This window comes from Capricornis sumatraensis, chromosome 17 (genome assembly GCF_032405125.1).
Source record: "Capricornis sumatraensis isolate serow.1 chromosome 17, serow.2, whole genome shotgun sequence".
In the NCBI taxonomy this organism is placed as follows: domain Eukaryota; kingdom Metazoa; phylum Chordata; class Mammalia; order Artiodactyla; family Bovidae; genus Capricornis; species Capricornis sumatraensis.
In genome coordinates this window covers 25,505,406-25,530,837 of record NC_091085.1, presented here as the reverse complement: position 1 = coordinate 25,530,837, position 25,432 = coordinate 25,505,406, and the positions used below count along the sequence as shown (strand labels likewise).

The following is a 25,432-nucleotide window of genomic DNA, read 5'->3' as shown; positions in this document are numbered from 1 at the left end:
TGCCCTCTCTCAGGGGTACTCCAATTACCTGTATATTGAAGTGAAAGTGAAAGTTGCTCAGTCATGTCCAACTCTTAGCGACCCCAGAATATTGAAGTGGGTAGCCTTTCCCTTCTGCAGGGGATCTTCCCAACCCAGAGATCAAACCCAGGTCTCCCGCATCGTGGGCATATTCTTTACCAGCTGAGCCACAAGGGAAGCCCAAGAGTACTGGAGTGGGTAGCCTATCCCTTTTCCAGTGGATCTTCCCAACACAGGAATCAAACTGGGGTGTCCTGCATTACAGGCGGATTCTTTACCAATTGTGCTATCAGGGAAGCCCTGTATATTGGACCACGTTATATTGTTCCCCATGAAACTGAAACTCTTGCCTTTGTAACTATGTGTTATAATCTTTTTTTTAAATTGTGCTATAGTTTGAATAGCTTCTATTGCTGGCTTCAAGTTCACCAATCTTCTACAGTATCTAATTTGCTGTTAAGGTTCTACAGTGATTTAAAATTTTTCATATATTGCATTTTTCATCTCCGGAAGTTGGATTTCATTCTTCTACATATCTTCCATTTTTATCATAGTTTATATTTAATTGTAAATTCTTGATTATATTAATATAGCTTTTTAAATGTCTTATTGCTAATTCTGTGATCTCTGTCATCTCTGGTTCTGTCAACTGATTTTTGTCTTGGTTATGGGTCAAATTTTGCTGAAGCTTCACATATCTAGTAATTTTTTGTATACTGGTCATTGTAAACATTATTTTGCTGATTGTTGTGTGTGTGTGTGTGTGTAAGTGTTGAGTCTTGTTTTGGGAGGAAATTAAGTTATTTTTGGATCAGCTTGATCCTTTCAAGGCTTGTTTTTACATGTTACTAGGAGAAGGCGATGGCACCCCACTCCAGTACTCTTGCCTGGAAAATCCCATGGACCGAGGAGCCTGGTAGGCTGCAGTCCATGGGGTCGCGATGAGTTGGACACGACTGATCGACTTCATTTTCACTTTTCACTTTCATGCATTGGAGAAGGAAATGGCAACCCACTCCACTGTTCTTGCCTGGAGAATCCCAGGGACGGGGGAGCCTGGTGGGCTGCCGTCTATGAGGTCGCACAGAGTTGGACACGACTGAAGCGACTTAGCAGCAGAAGCAGCAGGTTACATCTAGAGTAGCTTTTAATCTAGGGCTAATGTAGCCCTACTGCTAACGTATAAGCCTTCAGGTGCCTCTACTTAATTTCTCAATGTTCAGTGAGGTATTTACTCCAGCTGGTAACTCTGAAGTCATCCAGTCCATTATGAGCTCTGGGAATTTTTCCATTTATAGCTCCCTGGTAATTGTTCTTTTCTTGGTAGTTGATCTTTGCTTGGCCTTGCACAGTATTACTCTACACATGCTCAGATTTAGCATGTGTAGTCACAAGCAGTCAGCCAAAGACTCAAGATTTCTGTAAATCTTCTTAAAGAAGATTCCTTTTTCTCCAGTGTTCTTTCAAGCACATTCCACAAATTGCATCTTTTTTGCTAACCACGATATCCTTAGCCACATGAATAGGGCCTGCATGTTATGTGGTAGGTGCTCAACAAAATACTTTTATGAATACATGGGCTTGTATTCTTTTATATTTAAAGTTTCCTTTATCAGAGTCTATCTCCTTTTTCATTTATTTTTCTTGACTGCACTGGGTGTTCATTGTGGTGCACAGGCTTCTCTAGTTGTGGCACGCGGGCTTAGTTGACCTGCAGCATGTAAGATCTTAGTTTCCTGATTAGGAATTGAAACCGAGTCTCCTGCACTGGAAGGTCGATATTTTCAACCACCGGACTACCAGGGAAGTCCCTCCTTTTTCATTTCTAACATCATCTCTCCTGTGTTAAAATCTTTGCTACTTTTGTTTTGCCATATTTATTTTATTGAACATGTCAAATAACTAGCTCTTTTATGATCTGTTCTGTATTTCTGGATTCCAATTCACTGTGGTCTACTATGATTATTTTGCCTGCTGTGCCTTTAAACTTTGTGTTTTTCTCATTTAAGATAAAAGGCAGTGTAATGTAGTGGTCAAAGGACTGTGTTTGGTTATTGACTTTATCACTTATTAGCTGAGTGAACTTCAGGGAAACAGTTAACTCTCCGAGCCTCAGATTTTTTATTGACAAAAAAGGGAAAATGTTAGCTGCTTCATAGGAGTTAATTTTTATAGAACACAACAGTGTCTGACACATTAAGTACTATATAAGTGATAGGTAAACCATATTTTTACTATGATTTTACTAACATTTACTAGTATGATTTACTAATATTTTTCTATATTGGTTAGTATTAAAATGTTGATCTGTGATTTTCCTTTATGTACTACTTAAGCTGAATCCTTATGTTGTTTTATTGTTCTCATTGTCATTACTTTCTAAATAGTTTGTAAATCAGCAATTGTGATTTTTTTCTCCTGAACCAGAATTAGAGATTTTCCTTTTAGCTTCCAAGTATAGTAGATAAATTTTCTTTTTTCCTTCTACTTAAAGAAAAAAGAAAAAGAAAGAATAGCTTGTTTTTACTGCTGTGGTATCAGACAGTATAACTTAAAATTGAGATTTTTCTGTGTAGTTATTTAGAAATAAATGTTTATAAATGTGGACATTAAAAAAGTACATCATCTTCAAGGTAGAGAAAGTTTAATTTTAAATCTCCTAGTTACTTAGATCATCTTCAGAATTATCCGTTGCCTTTGTTATATCAAAAACAGGGAATGCTATATAATCAAACATTCTAAAGGTGAGGAGGGAGAAAGGGAATGAAATAAAGGAAACAGCAAAGACCACCATGACTGGGGCATTTTGCATATATCAAATACTTGTAAGTCTTGCTTACTCATAATTTGTGTTTATTATCGAGAAGAATGGCACTACCACAGGCACACTCACCTTTAACTTATTGTCCACTACAAGAAGACCTTCCATCCTAGCTCCTTGTCAGCCTCCACACTTGAACACATCTAGAATTTCTAAAGTCTTCTCCCCTGCCCCAACCACAAGCACAGTGGAGATATACAGAATAGTTAAATTTCTTAAATCCTCAATGATCCTGCTTATGAAGATGTAACTTGAAGAATTCTGAAACAGAGAATACTGAAATTTACCTATAAAATGTTGATGGTAATTTGCTACTTAGATGCTAAAACTAAAGTCATTTTGTTATTTATAATGTAGTATCTCTCATAAGATATTTGGGGTTACTGTTAACCAGTGATTTGGTAATCTGGTGGAGGCCAACAAGACCAAAGCTATACTTCTCTGGGGAACTGGAATTCTGTCTTTAAGGGAGAGATGATTCCTGATGTCAAATGGGATGGACAGGAAACCAGAATTAGCAGAAAACCCCTTATATTGGCAAGTGATTCTCAATGAAAGTGGGAAAGGGACATAACACCCCTCAGGGGCATTTGGCAATGTCTAGAGTTGATTTGGGTTATTCCAAGTAGGGGTGGGGTACTACTGGCAGGTAGTGGGTAGAAGCCAAGTATGCTACTAAATATCTTATAATGCATAGGACAGCTGCCCACAACAAGGAATTGTCTGGCTTACTGACAAATACTGCATGATATCACTTATATGTGGAATCTAACAATACAACTGACTGTATATCCAAAACAGAAACAGACTCACAGATATAGACAACAAACCTGTGGTTACCAAAAGATAGAGAGACACGTTAGGGACAAACTACTATGTTTATAAAATAAACAGTAAGGATATACTGTATAGCACAGTGAATTATAGCCATTATCTTGTAATAACCTATAATGGAGTTTCATCTGCAAAAGTACTGAATCACTATGCTATATACTTGAAACTAACAATAAGTCAACCATACTTCAAAGATTTACAAAAAAAGAATTATCTGGCACAAAATGTCAGTAGTGCCAATAAAGGCAAGCAGGTAAACTCTCTTTTGCCCTCTGTACTCAGGCCTGAACTTAAAACAGGGAAGTTTTCTAGGAGCTACTCCTTGGTTAAGACCAGTTAAAAAATGGCCTCTGCCACAGGGTGGTGGCATCTCTTAATAAATAAAAGTTGACCATAATTAGTTGTATTTTGTACGTAAGAGTACCCTTATTTTGTTAATATCCAGTTTCTATCTCCTATTAGAAAAATACTTTTAAATAAGCCATCTTATCCTAAACTATGTATAATATTCCAGTTGTACCATTAAAGGATCCAAATTCAGTCTCTTCTCAGCTGTGTAGTAAAATATGAAGGAACGGAAGGGTTACACGCTTATACTTGGAGGCCAAGCGGTAGTGGTGGCAAGCAGTGAAAAACTCCAGAACAAATGAATTCTCAGAAAACAGGGCTGCATAATCCATCCACTCTTCCCAACAGTAGCATCTTCTTCAAGAGTCAAACCTGGAGGTTCTGGAATTATTCAATAAAAAAAGAGTAACATACACTTTACTCACACAAGGAATCTCTCAAACTGCAGACTAAAAATACAAAACTCTTCGTAACAATGTCAAGGGTCTTTTCCATCTAAGTGGTGCTGAACTTTGTATAACTGGTAAAGGGTGCAAACTGACAATGCTTACACAAGAAACTTCTCACTAAACTCATTTCTTCATCATTTGCTGAGTAACAATGAGCTCTCCGTCAGTAGTCAAGAGCTGACATTCTAGTTGGAAGGCACAACACACAACCATGAAACAAAGAGCGAAGACAGTATTGCTGAGACCAAAGAGCGATACCCCAAAGTGTACTAGATTTAGAATACATCAAGAACATTCTGAGCTGAAGTAATCAGGAGTGGCTTCTCAGAGATGAGACTTTTGAACTAGGATATGAAATGTGAATAGGATCTAAATAAACAGACAAGAAAAAGACTAAACCAAAAAAAAAACAATACAAAAAATACAGAGCAAGGGTTTTGTGGTGTAGAGACAATGATGCTTTTTCACGATCCTTTAAAATTACCTGATTATCCAGCTTTGAAGTCTTCAAATGTTTTTTGTTATTAAATCTTCAGATGCTATCCTTTAACTGGGATAAGTAGAGTTGATTAGAGGAATATTTCCAAGGCTCTCTAATAGTCTCTGGGATGGTTTATCTTTATGGAAATAAAGTCACAGGTAAACGATTAGGATTTTCCAGGCCATGTTCTGGTTTCTATAACAGGAAACTGACTAATGTAATTTACTCACCTGGTACACACATTCAGCCAGGTATGTAACCTTCTTCTCCCTAGCTAACATAACTTGGTATATCAGTAACTGTATAAAGTTTTTCTACCGCAACAGAAATTATTGTCGTATTAAAGGCTTTTGCAAATTGCTGCAGCTCGGCATGTTCAGCTTTTACCACTAATTTTCTCTGACCACATTTTCATTTTATAGACTGAAAGGGCTTTTGGTTCTCTGTTGTTCCCCTCATTCTGTTTAAGGCATGCCATGTCTTCCTCGCCATAGACCTTGAATTTACAAACTATGTGCTCAAACAGAAAACAAAACACCCCCAAAACTCCAGTCTTATCAGAAAACAAAACTCCTCACAAAAAGCAGTATTTTTGCACATTTTGGAATTATTCTATGACTTAGTGTATGGTAGGTTTCCTCGGAAAACTCTCAGTGATCCGGAGAATCCTCTTTAAGGCTGGGTGATCTCGTCTATTAATATTTTCCTGAGATATATGGCTGAAGACAACTGTGTGTGCTCCGTAATATTCAACGGCTACATCATCATCACCCAGGCACGAAGACATAACTTGGGCACAGTAGGTTATATACTCTCATGAGAGAGGCCATCTAGTACCAGCTCCTGGGTTCAATGCCACCAAGCGGCCCTCCTGTGATCTTCTGGGCGGGGGCCTTGGGCACCTGAGTCCCGCGAATATCGGAACATTGCTTCGGCGCCTAATGAAATTCTCCGTGCGAAGGCGGCAGGCGGCCTCGAACTCCCGCTTGCTCACTGACAGCCCTGCTCCTGCCGAGACTCAAGCTCCGCGCGGCCGGAGCTCGCCTCTAAGGCTTTCCCGCGCCCAGGCGCGGCCTTCTGGCGGCGCCTAGCGCCCCTCAGCCCCGGTCGCTGTCTCATCTCCCGCGATCCCGAGTCCGGAGCGAGCAGGGAACGCGGAGTCGGCCCCCAGCTGCAAGCCGAGGGGACCCGCCTCCACTTCAAGTCCGGGGAGCCCAGACGAGAAGCCAAGGGCAGCGCCGAACCTTCCGGAGACCTCGCACGTCCCCGTCGGGCCCACGCCAGCGTCGAAGCGGCTCTCCCGCCCTCTCGCGAGAGAGTGCCTGGTGGTACCTCCTTCCTTTCGGCTTTCTCTCCCCGCCCCCAGAGTGCTCGCGCCGCTTCCTCCCGGGGGCGGGAGCCTTGGACGTGGCGGGGCCGGGCCAGCCAGGGTGCCGGGCCCGGGGCGGTCTGCTCGGCTTCTCAGCAGCCGGCCTTCCGCGCCACCGACAAGCCCCCGACAGGCCCAGTGCCTTCGCAGGTAGACAGGCCCCGGCCTGACGGACGCTGCGCTGGAGCCGTAGGCCGGGCGGAAGGGTCAGCGAGCCTGGGCCGGTGGGCACCACACCTGCGCGGGCGGAGGCCGGCGGGAAGGTGCGCACGCGCGCTGCCTGCGGGAGGGCGGTGGCTCCGGGGACGCTGAGCAGCGAAACCCGCGGGCTGGGCGCGCTGGGTGGCGGTGGCGTAATCTCGCAGCCTCTCAGCGTCTACTTCCCTCCGCCTCAGTTTGGGGCGGGTCAGGAGAATGGCTTCGGACATAGAGTCGTCGCTCGAGGCGAGCTTCTCATCCAGCGGTGCAGTGTCAGGGGGCTCAGGGTTTCTGCCACCGGCTCGCTCCCGCATCTTCAAGATAATCGTGATTGGCGACTCCAACGTGGGCAAGACGTGCCTGACCTACCGCTTCTGCGCCGGCCGCTTCCCCGACCGCACCGAGGCTACGATCGGGGTGGATTTCCGAGAACGAGCGGTGGAGATTGATGGGGAGCGTATCAAGGTGAGCGGATGGGAGACTGTCGGGAGGAAGGTTATCCCGGGATGACACGTGTGCCAACTCCTTCGTGGGTTAATTGCTGGGGCCCGGTGCAGGGCTTGCGCTTCATCTTTTCTCACGCTGATGTGAAGATGGGAGTTGGAGATTGGAAGGATTTGTATACAGCAAACTTCTAAGGCAGTGTTTCTCAAACTTTATTGTGCAGGAGATTTACCAGGGTTTGTCCGCCCCCCCCCCCCGCCCCCCGTCCCAAGTAAAGATTCTGATTTGGTCAGGTCTCCGGTGTTGCACTTCAGCTAGTCAGTGGAGCACACATCGCATAGCCAGCGTGTAGGACTGACTTATGGGCCGGGTCTCACGTGTTGGGAGTTAGTGAAGTAAGGCCAGAGGAAATATAGTGAAATTTCTCAGGCATGGGAATTTCATTTAGTAAATATTATTTGTTAAACATTCATTTGAACACTGCCCTAGGTTTTGTGGAAGTAAAACCCCCGTTGCCTTTGAGGAAGTACCTAGGTATTCTCTTGCATGCAGCTTTGTTACAGTAGTTTCCCGATGACATTGAGTTGTTTAGAAAATTATGTTTTCCTGCTGAAACATTCCGTAGTTTGTACTTGGTTCCTCATTGGGTTGCCAGACCACATTCTCGGTGCCACCCTCTTTCAAGTCTTAAGTCTTATTGATGGCTCCTGAGACTGGAGAACACAGTAAAAGTGGAGAAGGCAGTAAGCGCAAGGCCAAGCCTGGGATTCTCAGGGATTGGAATAGAAGCATTGGAGAATAAGCTATCAGTGACCGGATTGAGGCCTAAGGTAGTGTAAACCTTAGACACACTTCTTCACTCTGACTGATGTTCAGCCACCTGCTGATACAATCCCTTAAAACAGGTGCACTGGAGGAACTACTCTGCCTTCCTTATACTGTGTTTTTTAATTTATTTATTTTTTGCTTTAAATCAGGATGTTCATCTTTACCTCAGTCCACTGTGGGGGAAAAAAAAAAATAGGCTCACTTCATTCCCACACCCACATTCTTCAGACACATTCTTCTTAGTTTTTGGTTCCCCAGTCTAGGGGCTTCCCTGTTGGTGCTAGTGGTAAAGAACCCACCTGCCAATGCTGGAGACATTATGAGAGTTGGGATCGATCCCTGGGTCAGGAAGATCCCCTAGAGAAGGACATGGCAACCCACTCCAGTATTCATGCCTAGAGAATCCCATGGACTGAGCAGCCTGGTGGGCTACAAGTCCATGGGGTCACAAAGAGTCCGACACGACTGAAGCGGTGTAGCATAGCATAGCATAATCTCTGGCCCATCTCCCCACCCCAGAGGGGTTTTACTGCCAATGATAGGAAAGGAGAAATAGGGTTGAAAAGGCATCAGTCCTCTGTAGGCCCTTTTGCCTTTTAATCTTAGCTTTAATTTTCCATTGTCCCATTCAAGCTGGGAATGGTGGTCTTTTGGATGCATTGTATTAGGGAGTTAAGAAAGATCTGCATACATTGCAAAGAAAAAGGTAGAATAAGAGGCTGAATATTTTCCATCAGAATTAAGTTAGGTCCAGGAACCTCTGGGGGAGGAAAATAATAGGACTTCTGAGGTTAGAGGGGATTTTGTTTGGCAGAAGGAGTTCTGAGAGAAAGTGCCTGGGTTTTGAAGCCCAGCTGGCCTGGCTCAAATCTGAACCTGTGAAAGGGCTATGTGTCCTTCGTAGAGAGATCAGCACTACCCAGTTTTCAATGTAAAGTCTCACATCCCAGGAACCCTCTCAGTCTTAGGCAAATTGGCGTGGTTGGCTAGTCTAGTGGTTAGGCAGTTTCCTTAATCTTTCAGAGTCTATTTTTCTCCTCTGAAAAATGGGGATAATAGTACCCCATCACGCTCACATGAGGGTTAGATGAGAACAGATAGAAGGTACTTGGCTCAGAGTCTGTGATCTTAAGAAGATTCTTCTCCCCTGGTGGTTTAACATCATGATTTCTCTTTGGCACCATCAATTCTGTGACTGCACAACCAGAGTGAAACAGAGATAGAGTAGGGCATAGGCAGACAGCTGAAGGGAAGGTGAAAGTGAAAGAAAGTGAAAGTGAAGTTGCTCAATCGTATCCGACCCTTTGTGACCAGTGGACTGTAGCCCACCAGGCTCCTCCGTCCATGGGCTTCTCCAGGCAAGAAAACTGGAGTGGGTTGCCGTTTCCTTCTCCAGGGGATCTTCCCGACCCAGAGATCGAACCTAGGTCTCCCTCATTGCAGGCAGACGCTTTACCCTCTGAACCACCAGGGAAGCCCAGTGGACGCAGGATAGTAGCAAAGTAGAGGGACTGGAGGCAGGCGAGGAGTCGGGGTTTAGTAACCCTTTACCTGCCTCCAGGTTGCCATTTATACTTTAGATCACAGATGAATCAGGTGCAAATTTAAGAGATACTTACAGCATATTAAACATATGAACTATGTCCAGTGTGTAACATCGAAGGCTTAGCTTCCGAGATTGGTGCTGCCGGTGATAAGTGAAGCAGAACCTCAGATGGGATGAATCTGGGAGCACAGAGTTGATCCTTCTGGTTGAGAGGAGCAAGAAGAAAACATTTTTCTCTGTGATTGTCCTTCCTGAGCTTTAGTCTAACCTCATATGTTGATAGAGCCCCTGAGTTGGTATCCTGGTTGGTAGAGACACTGAATTTCTTTTTCTTCTCTCTAAGGCCTTATCTGTTGACTTGTACTTCCAACTGTAAGATTTGAGGTTTTTATTGTTGTCAAAAAGATTACAGAGATTTCTGTAATAGAAAAAGATATGAGTATTTTGGTGGGGGAAAAGTTCAAGGTGTTTTTTGGTGTCTTTAAAAAAAATGAGGTGATACAGAACAGCTTTATTCCATATATTGCTGCTGCTTTTTTGTTAACCTATATTATGTCTTAAGTGCTGCTGAGATGTTCATATTATCTCTTTGGAGCATTGTAAGCCTAACCTGAAATGACATTTCTTCTAACTTTTCATTTTGAAGTGAAAGCTGGAAAGCCCTATGTTACTTTATTATTTATTAGTAAGTAGACATTATTTTTACGTGTTTGGTAAAAGTGAGAGGTTGTGTTAAATGTTTTATGGACTATAAATTTTTCAGAAAATGTATCTTACAGCAGTGCTGTTTCAGAATCACTTAAAATGTTTTATAAAACGTGATAAAGTCTGTTTGCTAATCTGTTCCTAAGTACTATATATGTATAGTGGAAAGTGTAAAATCTTGTTTGGAGAATTTTGAAAGTTGGATAAAATTACATAGTTAATTCCTTAAATAAAAATACATTTGGTATTTAAATCAAGGTATTTAATCCTTATGCTCCTTCTGTCTCTGTGTATCCTCACCATGGCAGCTATTTTTCTTTCATATCAGCACGTGACAATGTCAGACACCAACAGAATCATTAAAACCTAGTGTTGGATTTGATCTCTGTCTCTCACTAGGGATCCTCAGTTCCTGCTTGAATATTGGGATAGCTTACCTGTCATTTGTAGTGAATGAGATTTTACATGTTAAATGCAAGATGTTAATATTAACTAAAGAAAAATAATCAGGGCCTCTCCCTCCATAGGTAAAGCAAACATTTAATGAGTAAACATTTAATGGAAAGAAGACATTTTGTTAGGCAAAAATAATTATAATACAGTGCAGGAATCAGCAAACCATACTTGAGGGCTAAATACGGCCTGCTGCTTGGTTTTCAAATTTATTTTTCTGTTTTTTTTTTTAAGTGCAATATCGTTGATATACAATATTATGTTAGTTTCAAGGGTCCTACATTGTCATTTGCTATTTGCATACAGTATGAAATGATCACCACCGTAAGTCCAGAAACCGTCTGTACCCTGCTGCTTGTTTCTGTGTGGCCTGCCAGCTGAGTTCAACATTTGCAGATGACTGGGGAAAAAAGAACCAAAAGAATAAGATTTCATGACAAGTGAAAGTTACATGAAATTTAAATTTCAGTGTCCATAAATAATAAAGTTGTATTGAAACACAACCAGGCTCATTTGTTTATATATTGTGCTTGCTTTTGCACCACAGTGGCTGAATTGAGTAGTTGTGACAGAGACTGTTAGAACTGTGAAGCCGAAGATACTTAGTATTCTGACCCTTTACAGGAAAAGTTTGCTGACCCTGATACACTGCATAGATGATTTGCTGTCCTACATAGGGATAAAATTTCTATACCTAAAAATATGATTGAAGGCAGGAGGAGAATGGGGTAACAGAGGATGAGATGATTGGATAGCATCATTGACTCATTGGACATGAGGAAACTCTGGGAGATAGCAAAGGACAGGGAAGCCTGGTGTGCCGCAGTCCATGGGGTCCCAAAGAGTTGGACACGACTGAGCGACTAACCAACAAGCACAACAGAAAGATGACTAGCAAAACCAGGCAGTAGGTGACTGCCAAGTTGTTTCTGGATGTTAGTGGAGGGCTCATTCTCACTGGAGGGATATTTTGATGAGTAACATTAGCAGGATGCTCCAGCAGGATTAAAGGTTCCCGTGGAAAAGTGGCAAGTGAGAATTGCATAGGTGTTGGTAGCCACATTTCTGAAGAGTTTCTGAACAGCTAGAATCTAGATTTCATTTTGTATGTGTGCTAAAAAGTCCAAGTGTTTTAGGAAGATAAATGGGGCAGCGATTGAGGATGACTCCTGAGTGAGCCTGGATCTGCCCCTTGATGAAATGGTTTTCTGTCTGCATACTCTCCTTTGGTGGACTCTTGACTTTGGGTATCACTTCTGTGAAGATAACTTCCAAAGCTTTGTTTGGCCCGGCTCTCACTCCTCATCTGTCCCTCTGTGTTCCCTATTGTTTTGTAGACATGGCTATTTGAATAAGCCCTCCCTCACCTCAAAATTCTGAGGTGGGTTCGAATTTCCTCTCGAATCTGCCTCTTCTGTTTCTCCTCTACGTGACCTACAGAGTCCTGATGTTCTCCTCCTCATCCCAGAGGCCTCACCATTCTCCTTTGCTCCCTAAATCCAGTTAGTTTTCTACATGGATGATTTCTCTCGTCCATTCTGCTTTCAAAATCAGTTCATCTTTTTCACCCCCTATACAATGGAATCCTCCTCAGCCATAAAAAGGAACAAAATTGTGCCATTTGCTGAGATGTGGATGGACCCAAAGACTGTCTACAGTATGAAGTAAGCCAGAAAGAGAAAAATAACATATATTAATACATATATCTGGAATCTAGAAAAATGGTACAGATGAACCTATTTGCAAAGCAAATGGGGACTTAGTTCATCTTTTTTATGCTCTTCTCTATTGTAGCAGTTCAACTAATCTCCCAACCCCAGCCCTCAATTAATTTGTTTTATACATTGTTGCCAAAATGCCAGATTAATGTTGCTCTTTAGGGAGAGTAATCTCCCCTGCCTCAGACGCCCAGAGTAGTTCTCCATTGTATTGTAAAAAGTTCCAACTTTTAAAATTAACATAAGACCTTCCTTCTCTTGCTCCAGACTGCTTTTCTAACTTAATTTCCCCCCGCCCCCCATTAATTCCCTCTGGGTACCCTATAGTCCAGCGCTTATCCCTATGTTTTCCTGTTGCATTTCCCACTCCTCGCCTGGAATAACTTCCCTTCCATATTTCACCACATGTAATTCTTCCTGGTTCACCTCGGGGTGTCTCTGTCAGGAAGCCCCCGACCTCTCATCCTCCTTTCTAGTTCTTCTTTCTCTCAGCTTCCTTTAGCACCTTACCTGAGTCTTTAAATCTCTGCTGTTTGTACTGTGTGTGTGTCTGCCTCCTTTATTAGTTCTTACTCAGTTTTATTCAGGACCGAGTCCATGTCTGATAATTCCATAGACATCTTCCAGTGTCCAGCTCAGGTTCTAAACTATAGAGGGCTCAGATAAGTGTTGCATGTATTGGAAACAGGAGATCAGTTGGTAGCCTGCTCTGAAAATCCAGAATTGGGGTGATGAGGGAAGCTAATGGAAAGAAACAGATGACACAAGAGATATTTTGATGATAAAGCCAAAAGGCCTCAGTAACTGGCTTTTTGTGAAGAGAAGGATGAGGATCAGATGACTGAGGTGGTAGGTCTGATTGACTGAAGGTAGGTAGTATCTTTAGTAGAGAGAAGGAATACAGACTTCCCTGGTGGCTCAGACGGTGAAGTGTCTGCCTACAATGAGGGACACCCGGGTTCAATCCCTGGGTCAGGAAGATCTCCTGGAGAAGGAAACAGCACCCCACTCCAGCATTCTTGCCTGGAAAACCCCATGGACGGAGGAGCCTGATAGGCTACAGTCCATGGGGTCGCAAAGAGTCAGACATGACTCAGTGACTTCACTTTCACTTTCATGGAAGATTGATTTTTGAGAGGCTCTGTAAAAAAAATTTTGTGTTAATCATTTCTTTGTTGAGATGGTGTTATATTCAAATGGAAATGTTGGATTGGCAGCCAGAAGTGTGGAACTGGAGGAAATAATCATGACTATGAAGTTGAAGTTGGGGCACATAGGTAGATGAAGACAAAATGCCCAGTGTAGTTAACATGCTGAGAGTGGACTAGAACCTGCATTCAGAGTGTAATGAAGAGGATATGCCATGAATGCTGAACCCAAATAGAAATCAGATTATTTACCCTTCTCCATTGTTTTGTCTTAATCTTTATTAAAAGTAATCCAATGTTTATAAGTCAAAGGATATTTTATAAGACATCTTACACCTTACCTAACTAGAATTAAATTGAGAATTCATCTTAGAAGTGGCGATGGTTCAATATTGTAAAGTAATTAGCCTCCAATTTAAAAAAAATTAAAAAAAAAAAAAAGTGATGGTGGTTAGCAAGATACCAAATTGGTCCTCTTGATTTGATCTGCACTGGAATTCAATAAATGGGAGTATTGTCAGTTGGGGTACCCTACAAAGAAATCTTAATCTATGACTCCTTAACTCAGAAAACTGGGATATTTGAGTCTGCAGTGGTTTGGTCTTGAGTCCTGTATGGTATAAGCTGTCTCCATTTTCACAGACCCAAGCCATTCCACTATCTGAAGGATCCTGGGAACGAGGCCAGAGCTGCCATTGTTCTTCCAGCCTGATCAGAAGCCTGTGATTCTTATAGCTCTTCTTTAAAAAGTAGCAACATTGGTGTTTGTACTCAGATGTGAGATGTGATGAAATTAATTTTCCAGGGATCTTTCATCAGTAGTTAAGATCTTTTGTTTTAGAGTCTGTGTCAGATTTCTGTATTCAAATTAGCTTAAGCAAAATGAGATTTTTTTTTTTTTTTCCACATAGCTGAAAATGCGTAAGAAAGTACTTCTTTTTCTGTCAGTTCTAACACCAGTACTAAAATGGAGACTGGGAGATTCTGCTTGGGGACTGGGACATATGCCCATCCCCAAACTGTGGGGGTGACATGGGTGTGGAAATGGGTCATGTGTCTGGCTGGGGGCTCACGTGAATCGAAGGCAGAGGAGGGGTGGTTCCCCCAAGGAAAACAGTACCCGGTGAAGAGCCAACTCACTGGAAAAGATGCTGATGGTGGGAAAGGTTGAGGGCAGGAGGAGAAGAGGGCGAAGAAGGATGAGATGGTTGGATGGTGTCACCAACTCAGCAGACATGAGTTTGAGCAAACTCTGGGAGATGGTGAAGAACCGTGAAGCCCGGTGAGCTACAATCCACGGGTCGCAGAGAGTTGGACATAAAGACTGAAAAGCGAACAACAATAAACAGAATTGGGGTTGTATGCTAGACTGGGAAAACCAACACTCATCTGTAATAGAGTCACTCAGCCCAGATTTAAATCCTGGCTCTTAAGACTGTAGTAGTACAGCTCTTTCAACCATCTTGGAACCTGTGGAGGCCCACTGGGAACAGACTTCTAGCACAACTCTTAATAATATGTCTGGAAGACTGTGGTCCAAGGCCAGGTTTGCTGGCTGTAAGCAGGGTCTCTGGACCCAGAGGGAGCATACGGCCCTTTGTAAAATTGAAGATGTTTGTGCTCAAGATGAAACTGAAGTCTGTCTAGGCAAGAGATGTACTTATGTGTACAAAGCAAAAACAACACAGTAACTTCTGGTGGAAAACCTAACAAAAGCAGAGGTATGTGGGGAAAGGTAAGTGGCACTTGTGGAGACAGTGGCATGGTTTGTATAAAATTCTGAAGCAACCTTCCTGTTAAGGTCCTTGGATGCAGAATCCCTGTGTTGCTGTACCCATCAAGAATTTAAATTTGTCAAACAAAAAGTAAATAAAAGTGTGGATTTGTTTAAAAAAAAATGGCTTCGTAGCATAACCGAATCACTGTGGTGTGCACCTGAAACTAACACAGCTTTGTAAACCAGTTAAATTGTAAACTGTACTTCAATTTAAAAAAAGGCTTCATAGTCTCTGTGTCCTCGGGTGAGTTACATAACCTTAGCAAACCTCAAGTTGCTCATCTGCAAGACTGGGTAATTGTTACATTAGGGCCATGTACATTAAATAAGGTCGTGCTTGTAAAGGACTTAGCATAGTGCCTGGAACATGCTTGGGCTGTGCAAAACTCCAGGTAAATATGAGTAGTTTAAGTTCAGTTCAGCTCAGTCGTGTCTGACTCTGCAACCTCATGGACTCCAGCACGCCAGGCCTCCCTGTCCATCACCAACTGACGGAGCTTGCTCAGACTGTCTATCGAGTCGGTGATGCCATCCAACCATCCCATCCTCTGTCATTCCCTTCTTCTCCTGCCTTCAGTCTTTCCAAGCATCAGGGTCTTTTCCAGTGAGTCAGTTCTTCGCATCAGGTGGCTAAAGTATTGGAATTTCAGCTTCAGCATGAGTCCTTCCAATGAATATTCAGGACTGATTTCCTTTAGGATTGACTGGTTTGATCTCGTTGCAGTCTAAGGGACTCCCAAGAGTCTTCTCCAACACCACAGTTCAAAAGCATCAATTCTTTGAGTGAACACTAATACCTTCGGGAGAGATGGTAATAATGGAAAATGCATAAATAAGCAGAGAAAGAATAGGAAGGGAAGATAGCTAAGATTGCTGTTTGCAAATTATGTTTATTCTTTACTCTTAAGACCACAGCTAATGAAAAGAAGATGAGCTTATTAGATTATGTAAATTAGCCCTGATTTTAAGGTTAAAACAGGCTTTTGAAAAGGTGAATGACTGGATCAAGGTCCCACAAATTGGTGGCTGGGCTGGAATTTACAGCCCAGCTCTTGCTTCCTTTCTCTCCTTGCTGACTTCCTTTAAAGTATTTCTAGTCACACAAAATGTGTCACTTCTCCTTGTTAGGGAAGCTAAAATTATTTTTAAAATTTGCCACGTGGATCTATTTGTCAAATGTACATATTACTACTCTGTACAGTATGCTAAAAGGAAAAAGTTCTGTTACAGTGTTACTAATACTAGTTATGATGTTGATTTACATCATCAAGCTATTAATAGAAGCTTTTATGTAATCATCAGATGATCTCTCATATAGGCTGCTTAGAAGCAAAAATAATAAAAATGTATTCTTTGAAAGAACAGTGCCATGCTTAGTCACTCAGTTGTGTCCTACTCTTTGCAACCCCATGGACTGTATAGCCTGCCAGGCTCTGCTGTCCTTGGGAATTCTCCAGACAAGAATACTGGAGGGGGTTGCCATGCCCTCCTCCGGGGGAATCTTCCTGCATTGCAGGCAGATTATCATCTGAGCCACCAGAGAAATCCAAGAAGACTGGGTAGCCTATCCCTTCTCCAGGGGATCTTCCTGACCCAGGAATCAAACCGGGGTCTCTTGCATTGCAGGCGGATTCTTTACCAGCTGCAAGTGAAAGTGAAAGTCACTCAGTCGTGTCTGACTTTGCGACCCCATGGACTATATAGTGCATGGAATTCTCCAGGCTAGAATACTGGAGTGGGTAGCCTTTCCCTTCTCCAGGGGATCTTCCCAACCCAGGTATTGAACCCAGGTCTCCCGCATTGTGGGCAGATTCTTTACCAGTTGAGCTCCAAGGGAAGCCCAAGAATACTGGAGTGGATAGCCTATCCCTTCTCCAGGGTATCTTCCCAAGCCACGAATCAAACCGGGGTCTCCTGCATTGCAGGCGGATTCTTTACCAACTGAGCTGTTACCAGCTGAGCTACAATAAAAATGTGGTCTTTGAAAGAATAGGGGAAGAGGAAATTTGATAGCTGATCAAAGAAAGAAAGATCATTTGGGCTAATACTTTATCTTTAGTCAAGCAAAAAAGTATTAAATCAGTTTGCCAGATCATTGCTCATTTTGGTAATAAAACTACTAAAAAGAGCTTTCACGAATAGTAAGAAACTTCTCAAGATTTAGCAAACAGGTTGCCATTTGTATTGGAACTTGATACTTGGATTTAAAGTAGGGATTCATGAAATATTTTTAAAGTATATTTTATGTTGTCTTTATAGTGTCTCAAACGGGAGAATGTCTTGTAAAAGCACATTTGAGTCATTCTCTTTACTAAGATATTAAGTATTAAATTGGGAATAATTGCTCTGAAAACACTTCCTAACTTAACATCTGCCAGACATAAGCATGTCACTTCCTTAGTTTCCAAAGTGTCATTTTCTCTTCTCTCCTAAGCATTGTGAACCACTGCACTCAGAGCTAAACCTAAAGATTTTTCTAGGTTATCATAAGGTTTGTTCCCCACTGGGGAGCTATATCTGTCTCTCTTTCAGTGATGGTTCTCTCTAGCCTTCGTGGCTGACAGTTTTTATCAGTCTTCCTGTCCTCTTTGCCCTCACCTCATTGCAGACCTGAGAGGCAGCAGACAGCCTAACAGTGTGTCCTAGGCTTTCACTTGTTCTCGTAATTCAGTGAGTGAAATTTTGAAGCTTCCTTTTAAATTCAGTTGACCCTCTGTATCTATGGGAGAATATTTGGGGAAAAAAAATATCCCAAAGCAGAACCTGAATTTGCCCACTGCTGGCAACTGTTTACATAGCATTTACATTGCATTAGGTATTATAAGTAATTTAAAGATGACTTAAAGTATGTATACAGATGTAATAAGTTAAATGCAAATACTATGCCATTTTATATAAAGGACTTGAGCATCCGTGGATTTTGGTGTTAGATTTTGGTGGGGGTTCCTGGAACCAATCCCCCATGGATACTGAGAGACAGCGGTATTTCTTTGTAAATGACTCACTAACATAGTATATACTTTTAAGGCTCTCCGGTAAAGTGTGAGATGTTATTATCCCACACTTCTTGTTTCCTGGAAGTCTTGATATGATCAGAATGTTTTGAGTAAGATTGATGGGAAGAGGCTTATTGTTGGGTCAATCCTAGCTTAAGCAGTTTTCTTAAGGATGAATATCCTCCTCATCATCACTTGCATTTATTGAGGACTTTCACAGTTCTTTGAGACAGGTCTAAATTCTGCATGTTTTTTTTAAACTTTATAGTTTGTTAAAACAAATGTATGTTTGTTATGGAAAACAGAAAAGTAGAAATAAAGGGGGGAAAATTTGCCTTAAAAACCATTTTAAAAAATTACTTTTAATTGGAGGATAATTGTTTTACAGTATTGTGTTTTTTTCTGCCTTTTATCAGTATGAATCAGCCTTGGGTAATATATATGTCCCCTCCCTCCTGAACCTCCCTCCCACCTCCCACCCCATCCCACTCTAGGTTGTCACAGTGTGCTAGGCTGAGCTCCTGCACTATACAGCGACTTCCCACTAGCTCTCTGTCTCACACATGGTAATGTGTATATTTCAGTGTATTTCAGTCCTGCTCTCGCAATTCGCCGCACCCTCTCCTTCCCCTGCTGTGTCCGTGGTCTGTTCTCTACGAAAGACAACCATTGTTCACGTTTTGGTCAGTTACCTTCCTGTGTACTTCTAATTTTTTTAACTTAAATATGTCCTCTGGTTAAAACATTATAAATCATTATTCTTCATCGATGAAATGAATTTTGAATACTTGAGCTGGGAAAACGTTATTAAAAGAGGAAGAAGTCAGTTCCAGTTCTTTGGACGGCTTTTATATAGATCATCCAAAATATCTTTCTGAATGTTAAAGATACAGTTTGAAGTGGGGTTTTTTTTCATTCTAAAACACTGAGATATTTAAGATTTGTGCTTTGAAGATAAGCCATTCAGTGGTTTTTAGTGTATTCACAAGCCTGTGTCACACCATCACGTATGAATTGCAGAACATCTCACCAGTCCAGAAAGAAGCCACTTACCCATCATCAGTCACTCCTCATTCTTCCCGTTCCCTCAGACCCTGGCAGCCACGAGTCTGTTTACTATCTCTGGAGACTTGCCTTATGGTGGACGTTTCCTATCCATGGAATCTTATGATGTGTGCTCTTTTGTGTCTGGCTTCTTCATCCATGTTGTAGCACGTGTCAATATTTCATTCCTTTTTATGGCTGAATAATGTTCCATTATTCCCTGGTGGCTCAGAGGATAAAGCATCTGCCTGCAATTCGGGACACCCAGGTTTGATCCCTGGGTTGGGACGATCCCCTGGAGAAGGAAATGGCAACCCACTCCAGTATTCTTGCCTGGAGAATCCCATGGACAGAGGAGCCTGGTGGGCTACAGTTCACGGGGTCACAAAGAGTCAGACACGACTGAGTGACTTCACTTCACTTTAATGTTCCATTATTTCCTTCTCCAGGGGATCTTTCCAACTCAAGGATTGAGCCAGGGTCTCCTGCATTGCAGGTGGATTCTTTACCAATATAGTGTAAACATAATTTTTATATGCAGTAGGAAACCAAAAAATTCATGTGACTTGCATTATTGTGATATTTGCTTTATTGCAGTGGTCTGGAACTGAATCCACAACATCTCCAGGATATGCCTTATATTATATTTCTATCTTGAACAAAGTGAGACTTAGGAAGAAGGGGAGACTATTTCAAAAATGGATACACTTGGACTGAGAAGAGCTACCATAAAAAAAAAGATGGAAAAAAAAGAACTGAAAAATTAAGATAGCCTGAGAAAATTGAACAGTTACTGCCATGTTTCAGCACTTCCTCTTTTATGTACTACTTACTTTGGGGGTCATCTACAGAATCCCCTCAGTTTCCGTCTCCTTTGGTATTGCTTTCAGTTCACTCACTCAGTGATGTCCGACTCTTTGCCATTCCATAGACTGCAGAATGCTGGGCTTCCCTATCCATCACCAGCTCCTGGAGCTTTCTCAAACTCATGTCCATGGAGTTGGTGATGCTATCCAACCATCTCATCCTCTGTCGTCCCCTTCTCTTCCTGCCTTCAGTCTTTCCCAGCATCAGGGTCTTCTTTTCTAATGAGTCAGTTCTTCACATCAGGTAGCCAAAATATTGGGAATTTCAGCTTCAACATCAGTCCTTCCAATGAATATTCAGGACTGATTTCCTTTAGGATTGACTGGTTTGACTGATCTCCTTGTGGTTCAAGGGACTCTCAAGAGTCTTCTCCAGCACTACAGTTCAAAAGCATCAATTCTTTGGGGCTCAGCTTTCTTTATAGTCCAACTCTCACATCCATACATGACCACTGGAAAAACCCATTGCCTTGACTAGTTAGACCTTTGTTGGCAAAGTAATGTCTCTGCTTTTTAATCTGCTGTCTAGGTTGATCATACCTTTTCTTCTAAGGAGCAAGCATCTTTTAATTTCATGACTGCAGTCCCCATCTGCAGTGATTTTGGAGCCCGAGAAAAGAAAGTCTGCCCCTGTTTCCATTGTTTTCCCATCTATTTGCCATGAAGTGATGGGACCAGATGCCATGATCTTAGTTTTTTGAATGTTGAGTTTTAAGCCAGCTTTTTCACTCTCCTCTTTCACTTTCATCAAGAGGCTCTTTAGTTCCTCTTTGCTTTCTGCCTTGAGGATGGTGCCATCTGCATATCTGAGGTTATTCTCTAGAGAAGTCATCTATTTAGGCTTCCATACTTGGAGTATCTATAAATAATACAAGTCTTTCAGTTAAAAATTATCTAAGGGACTTCTCTGGTGGCACAGTAGATAAGAATCCTCCAACCAGTGCTGGAGATACAGGTTCGATCCCTGGTCTTGGAAGATCCTACGTGGGTCAGAGCAGCTAAGCCCATGTGCCACAATTACTGAAGCCTGTTTACCTAGAGCCCATGTTCCACAACATGAAGCCCCCACTTGCTGAAACTAGAGAAAGCCCATTTGTAATGATAACCCAGCACAACCAAAATTAAAAAGAAAAAAAAGCTGTCTGAGCATCTCTGTCCCTAGTCTTTTCCATTGTGATTAGTACTCTCATCATTTAATTTTTCTTAGGAATGGAGCACAGGCACAATAAATTCCATGTTTTAAGAGAATCATAACACATGACTTGTATTTAGCTTTAGATATCATTCCCCCTCTGCCACCCTGTATTTCCATTGGGAGGTATTGGAATCTTTTTATTGGTAGAGATGTTTAGGTAGATGGTAGAGATGTTTAGAATAGATAAGTGATTTCCTAGTCATTTAAATTTTTTAAAAGGGGCCTGGATTTTGTCAGATGTATATATATGTTGATGTGGGGGGCTAGACCTCATGACTTTTCACATCTATCCTGATTCTACTATTTTAAATTACATGAGTGAAAGGCAGGGAAGGGCATATTGTAACCAAATTTGTGGAAATTAGACACTTAACATGTTTTTAAAATCTAATATCTGTTTCTTTTAGCATTTTAAAATCAATTTTTGAGGTATAATTTTTCCAAACAAACTTGACTTACTAAATTAAAGTGCTAAATTGAAGTACTTGTTCTGACGCTTGTGTTAATCATGAAGTAACTGGACTAGTATCATGACATTTAAATCACATAAATAACACCAAAAAGGCATTTTAGAAGGGAGCAACAGAGAAGGCAATGGCACCCCACTCCCGTACTCTTGCCTGGAGAATCCCATGGATGGAGGAGCCTGGTGGGCTGCAGTCCATGGGGTCACCAAGAGTCGAGGATGACTGAGTGACTTCCCTTTCACGTTTCACTTTGATGCATTGGAGAAGGCAATGGCAACCCACTCCAGTGTTCTTGCCTGGAGAACCCCAGGGACGGGGGAGCCTGGTGGGCTGCCGTCCATGGAGTCGCACAGAGTCGGACACGACTGAAGCGACTTAGCAGCAGTAGCAGCAGCAGAAGGGAGCAAAATAGTATAAGCAAAGAAGTACAAAGGGCCGTGCAAAGGTAGTGAAATGTTTCTGTGTGTGTAACTGGATGGAATTTTCAGGTTTTCTCTTCTTTTTTCCACTTTCAGATCCAGTTATGGGACACGGCGGGACAAGAGCGGTTCAGAAAAAGCATGGTCCAGCACTACTACAGAAATGTGCACGCTGTTGTCTTCGTGTATGATATGACCAACATGGCGAGTTTTCATAGCCTGCCGTCTTGGATAGAAGAATGCAAACAGCATTTGCTAGCCACCGATATACCACGGATTCTTGTTGGAAATAAATGTGACTTGAGAAGTGCCATTCAGGTACCCACAGACTTGGCACAAAAATTTGCTGACACACACAGTATGCCTTTGTTTGAAACCTCTGCTAAAAACCCCAATGATAATGACCATGTGGAAGCTATATTTATGACCTTGGCTCATAAGCTTAAGAGCCACAAACCCTTAATGCTTAGTCAACCCCCTGATAACGGAATTACCCTGAAGCCTGAACCAAAGCCTGCAGTGACATGCTGGTGCTAAATCACAGTCTTTATTACAGTATCTAATATTGACTAAAGAAATACTTCCGAAGTATGACAGTGATAAGTCATAGAATTTAATCTCAGACACAATGGATCATCCTGACATGTTACTGTTTATCATTGTCATGCTTAATTTTGTATTTTGTGTCTACTTAATCAAGTTTGTCACTGTGACACCACAAGGAATAAGTTGTTCAGGTGAGGTTGAAATGAAGCAATATTAGGATGAATCAGAACATCTTTGTGTTGAGAGCTCAAGGAGGAGGCTTCATTTGAGAGCATAACGGGATTTTAAGAGTCAGTGATTGTTTAATCCTGTGTTCCTGAAATTGAAAAAATATGTTAAGGGTTTAGGACACTTACTGGTATGTCCTTTGAATAGGAAGTATTGTCAATAGGATAAAACTGGTATTTGCCTCTCCATAGAGTTCTTTCTTTGTATTGTTAGAATATTAACTGCATTATTACTGGTACATTTTAAGAGCCAAGACTGCAGATCTGGTGGAAGAAGACCTAGAATGTTTTCTGGTTCTCAGCCCAGAAAGAATGACTTTCTCAACAGTTCTAGATGTTTGATCTTTGTAATCAGTGTCAATCAGGTCTATAAAAATATTATCATTATTTTTAAAAAGAGTAATTCTATAAAATATGCAGAAGTAAATCAGATTTTAATGCAAATGAAATGACATCATAAGGTGCTTTATACTTACTTTGATATATTTAAATAGTAAAAAAATAACTGAAAGATTTGAGAAAGTTATAGTTGAGGGGAAATAAGTGAACACGGCTCCTGGCTGCCACAAGAGACCTTCCAATCCCTGGCTTTTAGTCATTTCAAGCTGTGTATCTGACATAGGATCTCATGCTCCCCTCATCCCCAGTCAACTTAATGCCTAAACACATTCATCTTCTCTTCCATTTGGATGTAACTCTGAGGGCATACCTATAATTGCTGTGAGTCTACATTTATTTCCGTAATAGAATTGTGTCATAGTATACTGCTGTTTAAATCTTTAGATTTTATGGTCACAACAAACTACTCCTCAGTATGAAAAATAAATTAGGTATTAAAAAATACCTAGTCAATCCCTCAGTGGTGGAAAGAATATTTCAGAAAGTATTTTGCCCTAAATACTTTTGTTTTGAATGTAAGACTTTGCACAGAGGAAATAATAAGCTTGCATATGAAGCTATTACGTGAATGGAATGTAAGCCATGAACTCTAACTGAAGTGTGCACATTCACTAATTTTGAAAGATTGCTGAATTTACCATTTTAGAGGAAATTAAACCGAAAGGTGATTATACTTAAAATATTTTCAGAATGTGGGAAACCAATGAAATATGTGATCTAATCTAGTTTAGAATTTTTTACTTAATCATCATGGTGGTCCTGGATGAGTAATTTAGTTATAAAAACAGGATAATTCTATTAAATAAACTAACTGAAAATAATAATTAGAGGAAATAATTATCCTATTTTAAACATGAGACCTTAAGGAAAGAGAAGTTGTCTTTGTTTTTAATGGGATTAATCCATTTTTCTTATGCTAGAATTAAAAGTGGTTTGACTTTATCTAAATTGATATTAATTTGTAACTATTTTTATAGTAAAACAATGACAGCTGTTACAATTGTTGTGGGTGTTAACAGTTTTTTAAAGAAGGGAATCTGTTTATTGCTTATCAAAACATTTTCTAAAGTGGGGGAAGAAAGTTTACAGACTTTCCAAGCACATTTATGTTTTTTCAGTGCTGTTATTAATAATTTTTTAAAAAGTAATTTAATTTCATTTCTTTTTGTAAGGAGTTAGTAGTAAATATCCTTTAAAGTTCTCTGAAAGGACTTATTTTTTCCACTTTAATATTTATTAATTTAAAAATATTTGTACCCCATTGGTGGTGATTTGTTGTTTTAATTTTTTCAATACATGTTTTCATTTTTTTAAAAGAACATACTTATCAGTTGAATGGGGATGAAGCTTTTAGATATTTTCCAAAATGTTTATAAAACACTTCACCAACTATTGACAAATCACTTCCAAAATGGTGGCTATTATTAATTTTTAAAGCACAAATCACAAGTTTTATAACTTCAATATGAGTTTATTTTAACTGTGTCCTATAGTTAAAAACCTCAGATATGTTTTGGAAAAGTCATAGTTTGGGAGAACACCAAAGGAAGCTAATCCAGGCTGTAATAAAGTTAGTTCTTAATGACAGTGCTTTATTGACAGTATGTTGCTAATACATTTCTTCATGAAATCTAAACTAAAGTTAAATAATTTTGTTGTGGAGTAGCGTCACTGTAATTTTGCCCTCATGAAGTTCAATAAACCAGCTTTGACATGAGGAAATTGTAGCTTATTTTCTTTCTTTGGTTGAGTAGAAAATAAAACAAACAAACAAAAAAGTTTCTTTTTCTTTCTTTGGCTTCTAGGTAATGTGTAATACATTAAACAAACAAAAACGTTCATTTGAAAATTTATTTGGAAATACATTTGAGGTTAAAGAAGTTTTCAGGTAAAATCCCTAAATTTTAAAATGAGCTGATAGGGTAGCTTTTTTATTTGTGAGGCTGAGTAGTCCACCTTGTTCAAGAACAAACACTTCAGTGCAATTGGCAGATACCACAGGAGTGATTGACATTTCTAGATTTAGAGGCCAAAGGATTTAGAAGAGTGAATAACTATAAAACGTGTGAGAAAGAAGATGTGCCAAGTGTGAAATTACAGTCTGTGTATCAGATAACTGCTTTAGGAGAGTGA

The 25,432-nt window shown here is 40.9% G+C and overlaps 1 protein-coding gene and 1 pseudogene across 1 annotated transcript; both read left to right on the top strand.

Annotated features, from left to right (window-relative positions):
- The first annotated feature begins 6,447 nt into the window (after positions 1-6,447).
- Positions 6,448-24,990, top strand: RAB33B (RAB33B, member RAS oncogene family). The gene is made up of 3 exons (XM_068989775.1): positions 6,448-6,473; positions 6,719-6,986; positions 22,224-24,990. The coding sequence occupies exons 2-3, from the start codon at positions 6,738-6,740 to the stop codon at positions 22,662-22,664; spliced, it is 690 nt and encodes a 229-aa protein (XP_068845876.1). The 5' UTR covers positions 6,448-6,473; positions 6,719-6,737; the 3' UTR covers positions 22,665-24,990.
- On the top strand, positions 14,881-15,212 carry LOC138093688 (large ribosomal subunit protein eL33 pseudogene; annotated as a pseudogene).
- Positions 24,991-25,432: the final 442 nt, after the last annotated feature.